The sequence below is a fragment of the Pomacea canaliculata genome, linkage group LG7 (genome assembly GCF_003073045.1).
Source record: "Pomacea canaliculata isolate SZHN2017 linkage group LG7, ASM307304v1, whole genome shotgun sequence".
Classification (NCBI taxonomy): Eukaryota; Metazoa; Mollusca; class Gastropoda; order Architaenioglossa; family Ampullariidae; genus Pomacea; species Pomacea canaliculata.
The window spans coordinates 12,823,562-12,831,396 of NC_037596.1; the positions used below are offsets into that span (position 1 = coordinate 12,823,562).

The 7,835-nt window shown below is 34.5% G+C and overlaps 1 protein-coding gene across 4 annotated transcripts; it reads right to left on the bottom strand.

The window, feature by feature from the left end:
• Positions 1 to 288: 288 nt before the first annotated feature.
• On the bottom strand, positions 289 to 7,547 carry LOC112569072. 4 transcript variants are annotated; one of them, XM_025246730.1, is made up of 8 exons: positions 7,425 to 7,547; positions 5,481 to 5,600; positions 5,053 to 5,241; positions 3,860 to 3,913; positions 3,526 to 3,579; positions 2,323 to 2,427; positions 2,020 to 2,047; positions 289 to 1,094 (listed from the first exon to the last, which is right to left on the bottom strand). In XM_025246730.1, exons 2-8 carry the CDS (start codon positions 5,587 to 5,589, stop codon positions 1,001 to 1,003), a joined length of 633 nt encoding a protein of 210 aa, XP_025102515.1. In that variant the 5' UTR covers positions 5,590 to 5,600; positions 7,425 to 7,547; the 3' UTR covers positions 289 to 1,000. The 4 variants fall into 4 exon arrangements, with proteins under 4 accessions (XP_025102515.1, XP_025102514.1, XP_025102518.1 ...); XM_025246729.1 differs by having other exon boundaries at positions 2,323 to 2,430; XM_025246733.1 differs by lacking the exon at positions 3,526 to 3,579.
• Between the last annotated feature and the right edge of the window lie 288 nt (positions 7,548 to 7,835).

Here is a 7,835-nt window from a genome sequence, read left to right on the forward strand (position 1 = left end):
AAGCCATCTTTTCCTTACAGATATTATTTATAAGCAACCGTTTTACTTTTCAAAAGTAAATTAAGGCATGCATAGCAATAATTTTTGCTGCAGAAATGCTCTCAAATATATCCTGCAGTAATATCTAATTTATTATTTTTTCTTAAGAGCGTCTAATCAAAGAAATTTTATCATTTATCTATGTCACTCATAGATTTTATTACCTCGTCTAGTACGTGCTGCCTGACCGACCTCGGCCCATACATGCTGACACAACCACACAACTCTCGCACCAAAACATTAGCACTATGTCACCTGACCATAATATTTATTTTATACATCGAAGATTAACTGTGACTTTTTGATAGTTCATAGATGAGCGCTTAAAATACTTTAATTAAAATTTACGGAAGCAGTCAATTATAGTGTGTCGCGATCGGCAGTAAACACTGAGTAGGTAAAAGGAATATAGGGTGAAATTGGTGTTTTATCCATAGCCAGCAATTCAAGCTACTACTAAGGCTAAGCTGTTAACCCCTGCAGAGAAAAACCATCGTGCCAGAGGTAAGATCTGAATCCAGGATGACCAATCATCAAAGTACTGGTGACAGGTGCTAACCGTAGCGCTACATGACCGCCTTTAAATATTGTGGAGATGAAGGCAGTTATTACACTGTACAGAGTCCCATGTTCGTATTCGACTGGCGAAAGCCTGTTCAATACTTTTGGATGAAAACTGACAACACAGTTACAGTGACAATTTAATTTATTAGTGTTAACGTTAACCAAATTGAACACAAAATACTACAAAAATAATTTAATGTGGGTTGTAAAATAGTAAATTTCTTTGCAAAACAATAAAAGTTTGTGCCACAAATTTATACATAATTGTCCTCTAGAAACGTAGGAACTGATAATTTCTTTTTTAGACTCCCAATGTGGAGCTTGATTTCCTACTATCCAACATTATTTCCTCAAGTCTCAGTAACTGATATCTACCCATACACAGAACGGTTTTTGCTTAAGCATTTTGAAGGAAAGGTGTAGCTGAGTTTCCACTGCCATTGCTTTCTCCAGATATTTGCCTCTGAAAGTCCCATGTATGTCGTGTACCCCTGTAAATGAAAAAAAAAAACAATTTGTAGAAAGAAGTAGCATTAGATGCTTATGGTCATGAAGAAAAATAGAGAAAAGACAGGAAGTAGAAGTAGGAGATTACGGTACGAAAAATGAAGGTCAGCCTGAGAAAAGTATTTTTTTGCAGAAGCAAGCTTAAAAATGAATAAGCCATTCGGTCCACGAGATGAATGACAATCAATTAGCACTACTGCATTCTGAGACACTGGCACTCTTCCGTACTGAAAGAGAGTGACATGCTAAGGAGGTCAAAAGTGAGTGTTCACATAGATGCTTGATGTGCTGGGGAGGCGAGATGACATGAAGAATAAAGGACACTGGTAACTCCCTCGATGGCTAAAGAAAACGTTATATGTGTATAGTATCACGCTAGAGACCTTTAGTGGACATAAAAGGTACATCATCAATTGAACACTAGAGCCAGCATCTGCCATTTGGGATCAACGAAGCTCGCCTCATGGCTACCCCAGTTGGGATCATTAGTCAGATCCTGGAAAATTTACCGAATGGTATGGCTCCGCCTTATTTACATTTTTTAGCATGGCTTTGGCGTAGCGCTACCCCTTTGTAGTGTTCATTTGCTCGCGTCTGTCTTTATTTGTAATTAATAGCATCAATTAAACCTTCAGAAAGATCAAAGGACGATGGCTGGAAAATAACTACAAAGCTGTGGCATTCTTGTGACTAACCGGCAATTTCAGCCCAAATGAAACTTATACACAGGCTGTGTATTTGTCGCCTGCTCTTTTGTTGGTTGGTCTGGTTGAGTGCATCACATTAATGAGTGATTGTTTAATGAAATGGGTGCGTTTCTCTTTGTAAGTTTGAATTGGTTTATTTCAAAATGGCAAGCTTATTTGAATATAAGATTATTAAAACTATGATAAAATTTATTTAACTTACTTGGTACATTTCTTGAGAAATAAGAAATCTGAAACAAATAAATTTCAACATGACACTTTCTTCAAGAGACTTATAACGCTAACAAGAAAGCTGTCGTGACAAGCTTAATATACTTGATAAATATACAGAGAAGATTCTGCTTTTTCAGCTTGATCATGCAGTTTTTAATCATGCAGTTTATCTAAAAGTTTATCTAAATCTGGAATTAATACATGTGTACTGTCTAGTGGGTTTTTTTTCCTTATGCCTCTTCTAATATTATGTTTTAAAACTTAAATCATTTTCATGAAAATGTTATTTTACGTTTTTTTGAATTGTATTTCTTCAACAACAGAACGGTGATGACCAGGATCAACATGATGGAAACAGCAACTCCAATATAAGTACCGATGACTCCTGGATTGTTATCTGCTTCAAAAAAAAAAATGTTTCAACAAACGTAAAAGATCACACATTTAGGCTCAACTCAAAAGTTTTATGCAGTTGAAAAAAAGGTCGGAAAAGTAGATACAAATCAGCTGAAAGCAGAATACAGTATAAAATATTTTTTCTTAAAGATCAACCTGACTGGTTTGTGTTTTTTTGCAGACATCGGTAGATATAGGCGATATAAATCTAACCTGTAAATATCAGCCTCCTGATATCTAAAAAAACCTATTTTTTCTCATTTACTTTGATTGCTATTTAAACTGTTGGCTTTAACTGACATTCCCATCTTGATTGCTATAAATCGGTGTTTTAGGTCATCAAATTCTAAGATTATCAGGAATCAAAATGCATGAAAAGAAATATCTAGAAACTTTATGAGTAACATTTCTTTGCTGTATTGATGCAAAGATTTTAAATTGAAATCTGGCAGTGTACCTTTCCAAAGTCGTTTACTTAAGAACTTGCCTGCTTTTTTCCCTCGCGATTCATAGTTTTGTACTACAAAGTATCACTGATTTTCTACTTCCAATCAATGTATTCAAGCGTTCATGACTTAAATGTGAAGTTTTTGTATGCAAATATAAAAGAAATGACAAAACATCATTTAGAATTGCATAGTGAACTCCTCGTAAATAATCCAAATGCATTATAAATATAGAAAATAAAAAAACTGTGTTAAAAATGTTAATAGTGTTAAAAATTTCATGCAAATGAGAATATAGCTTTTTAAAAACCACTTTAGAAACTTCATATCCTCGACCACTATGCTCTTGGCCTTCAATACCAAAACTTAAAAAAACTGATTAATATTCTGATTTATTCTAGTTATCTTTTCATATACCTCTCTGAAATATGTTGCTATCTGGTGACACAAATTTTGAAAATAACGTTACTTACTGGATGAGTCACAGATATAAAACTTAAGACATCTTAGAATTGGCTTTTAATAAAGCTGTTCTGTATCAGTATATAAGGTGTGGGCTCGTGCTTAGACAGCACACCAGGCTACAAAATAATAAAGCTAATTTGCAACAAATTGCGTAGGGTCGTTTATGTGTACTGGAAGCATTTACTTACCTGCCATACTCTTGCTGGCTTGAGATATTAAACTGTTATTCAAAGTGAAATTTTCTGGCAAAATATAATTATTATTGTTGTTATTGTTATTATGGTTATTGTTATTATCATTATCATCTCTTAAAGCAAAATTGGAAACTGAATACCAGCGAACTTACATATAAATTGTTAGTAATTTATATATTGATTAATTTTTACATTCAAAGGTATTTAATGATGTATATTTTGGTATTGTAGTAAAAGGAATTTTTAAACTAATTTGAAATTATAAATTAATTCCCCAATATTCAATCCACGTTCAATCAAGCAATGTTTTATTAACAACTGCGGTTACCTCTGGTAATTAACCCATCTTCAGATGTTGTACTGTTGCCCGAAATGAAATGTTCTGGAAAAAATATCAATTACGATAGTTAATACTCAAATGTATCGCTAGAAACAAAACTGGAAACCGACTTACATAAATTGGCAAATATCTGCATGTGAACAAATAAATGCTTCCTGGTTTATACCTACTGTGTATATACATTTAAAGTTATTTACTGATGTGTGCTTAGTATAGCAGCAAAAGGCAGAAAAATATTTAAAAAGAAATATGCGCTGATCCTTCTAACATTGGTGTTTTCCTCCAGGGGTAATTTGGATATATTAAACAGCATCTGTAAAGCATACAAAATTATCAACTTGAAATAACTTTCTATATTTGGTCAAGTTGTAGTTTCACCACAGTGTATTAATACATTTGCATCATGTACATCTCCATCTTGCCTGGCACTGACTGTCCTCCGAGTCACTACAAATCAGACCGCGAGTACCAGCGAAAAGCATTCATTTCCTCCCCGTCATGTATGTTTCATGTCTATCATGTGATAAATGCTCCTTGATTTTCCCTACAAATCTACCTTATTATTATGATTCACTTAAAATAAATTTATGTTGTTATGAAAAACAATTGCCCTAGATTTACTGAATTTCCTGAAGTCCCGCCAGCGATTGCCTCGACCTTTGTGGGCCTTAAACGGACTGTAGGCCAGACGTCCCCTACCCCAGATTTAGAGAATCTCATGCTGAATATAACTGAAATCTGATGCCACTTTCCGTACCCTAAACTCTGCTAAAAACGTATACTTCACTGCCAATGCGACCCCTAGGGTATAACACATTTCTTTCTATTCCTTCAGCGGTTATCTGGGCACATTAAAAAAAAGAAGAAAAGTGTATGTTACCAGTGTGTTGCTTGTGAAAACTCGCCTGTTTTTTGACATGTATTATTAAAAGAACAAGGAAAGAAGAGTAATGATTTGTTTTGGGCTCAGTAGAAAATCCGAGACGCCCACAGAGTGTCTTTTTGAAAATGTACACGTGGACTTAAAATTCCGTGGTGTATGCACGTGTATCCTTGTTTGTTTAGCAGGAAACTGTTTTTAACATTGTGGCGATTTCGTACTATGTGGGTGGAGGGAGGAGAAGAAGGGTGCGTATTGTTGACAAATCACTGATACGTATTAATTCAAGTGAAGATTTTACCTGAAGGGAACTGGCATGAGACATTCAAAAGCTGTCCCCCTTTCTGACAAAGAAATCTTCCTGTCTGTTTCCATATTGTATCAGCCACTGCTATTGTAAGGACGTTATCATCATCATGAGTCATGTTGAAACCACTTTCTGTGAAGTAACAGTCGTGTTTTTCCTTGTAAACACAGTCGGCAATTAGTTCTGTATTAAAGTGGAAAAATGTACGATTAATAAACAGGGATTAGTAGTTGTTTATACTGTCTAAAGTGCATCAACCAAAGAGGCTCGTCCTTTCATTATAATTTTTGACACAAGTGAGCATCTAAGTTAAATAAATAAGAAGGAATTGTCATTGAGATGCACAAAAGACAGGAAGACAAAATAGAAGCAGACGCAATTTTGCATGCAGTCAAGAAGAACAAAATATCCAATAAACTTACCTTGCTGCCCACCGGAAGAGTGGAAATAAAGAGAAAATTCTTCCGTGTGCTCAGGAAATAAGCACTGAACTTCAAATGGATCATTTGGTTTCTTCATGAGACAACCCATTTTTGGAATTCCTGCAACACACACACTAAAAATCATTTTGGTAGTAGTCAGCTTTATTCTTTTTTATTATTGTAATGGGATATACAAAGAGAAGAATTTCGCATGAAGTTAAAGTTGATGACAAGACGCTGATTATTCAACCCATTAACTTGATTTGATCTGCAGGGGGCAAGTTCGAGGTGAAGTTAATGTGGTAAACACAGAGAACTCTGACTTAGTCACTCTCTGGAATTATCAAGGTGCGCAAACAGGTCCTATTTGGCCAGTTGAAGAAGCAAGATGTTTTGAGGCATGTCCATCAGGAATGGCACATTTAACGAGCTGCTCATTACCATTCAAGACAGCCCTAAATGTTACTTTTGTCAGCCCATATTTTTATGTAGTCCTCCCTTCCTCCCCTGAAGACCAGCTCGTCAGTTGGTGCCAGTCAGATGATGAATCATTCTGACGAATATTCAAACTAAACGTGTGTGCAGTGATTTAACTGATATAACATCTTATACATTGCAATAATAATTTAAGTTTGGATATCTTTGCAATATGTCCTATCATTTTTTCTTTTAAAAAAAAGCTGTCCTGACACTTCTGTATGCCACCTCATATGGAAAATTTCCTTTTGACCACCACCTAACGTTTCAGCAGGACAAACGTAGATAAATATACCAGGCAAATAATATTTGCTATTTTTGTCTATGCAGTTCTGTTCTCCCACGCGGGAATTTTATTTTTACTGATGATTCTTTAGAAATGTGTTTAATCCTAGCATTATGAACACGGTCCTTTCATAACCACTGCCACAGAAACTACTAACACTTATTTACCTATTCTACATCTTTTTTTCCTGCTGTAGACATGTCTACAGAAAGAGAAAAGATTCGTTTACTGTTTGTTTACGTTCGCATTAATCATCATAAATACTGAAAATACAGGCAATTTCTAGGATGTCTGGCAAGGTGTGATTTGATAGGGTTTTAACAGATGTATGGTAACAAAATAGTGTTCAAATTTTGTCATTTACCCATTTGAGTCTGATCACCATGGAGTACTTCCATTAAAATGTAATTTAAGGCCTTTCCTAACTTTTAATGTAGCACAAAAATAAATTTCTCAGCTTGTTTTATGACTAAAGAATCCACCTTCATAAAATTATGAAACTTTCCAAAGTTGACCTTAATCTTTTCCTGGACCTCTGCTAAAAAAAGCCGTATGCAATTTAAAATTTTGTTATGATGGGTCCCATTTAAGCCTCCTAGTTTAGTAGCTATACAAAAATGACATTGTTCAGTATGCAAATACTTCAATCTGAACATTTGTATAGGTTTTCTTTAATGATACAAAAGATCGATGACAAAGCTTCCACTACACTATGGAAGAATTTATAATAATAATATATGGTACATTTGTTATTTACCTATTATAAGGTATTAAATTATTCAGATAGTATTGTTATCAAAATAATAAGGTATTAACCCCATTAATTAACCATAAAACATTAAAACATATGTTTTACGTTTTAATTCTCCGAGTGTTGTATATTGCAGTGTCTAGAGGAGTTCATGTCTTTACAAGTATTTTTCGATTTGAATTACACTTTCATCACAAATATATTGCAGATAGAAAAAGGGAGACAAGTATAATACCTTGCTGTATTGTGATTATTATTCCTACACACAATACGAATTTTCCTTCTTGTATCTTAATCTTAAAAGCTAGTAGGCTATGTAGTTGCTTGGTTATAAAAAACTGAAAATAATATTGAACAGTTAACACCACTACTAATCAAACAGAAAATATACATCACAAAGACATAGAAAAAAATTAAGATAAAAAATTACCTTATATAACAGAAGTCAATACACATTAAATTGTAACCTTCATGAATTACTTTTGGTTAACTCCCTGTACACACTCCACAAACATGGCGCCTTACAACTACTCATACAGGCGTAGGCTTGTCTGACGTAAGCATAAATGTTATCTCTGGATTTTCCCAATGCGCTATTTTTAATTGCACCTAATGGAAGAAGTAGCAATACTAATACTTAGACTTACAATACTTAGTAATACTAAAAAAGCGCAAAGTAAATAATATCCACCTTGAAACAGATGACGTAGCCTCCAATATAAACACAGGTAAATATGCAGGTGTTTACACAAAGGGCGCACGCTTGACAAAACTCGCTGTCAACACCGCGGTTCAGATCTCGTATCAGGACACTTTGTGTTTGTGACACCTGTTTGTTGGG

Bases quoted from the DNA above. Each gene is read 5' to 3' on its own strand.
- LOC112569072 (XM_025246729.1), bottom strand. From the start codon at position 5,589: ATGGGTTGTCTCATGAAGAAACCAAATGATCCATTTGAAGTTCAGTGC. The intron at 3,914-5,052 runs GTAAAATCTTCA...TATTTTTTCCAG, and splicing joins CTCATGCCAGTTCCCTTCAG to AACATTTCATTTCGGGCAAC. The intron at 3,580-3,859 runs GTAACCGCAGTT...ATATTTTGCCAG, and splicing joins AGATGGGTTAATTACCAGAG to AAAATTTCACTTTGAATAAC.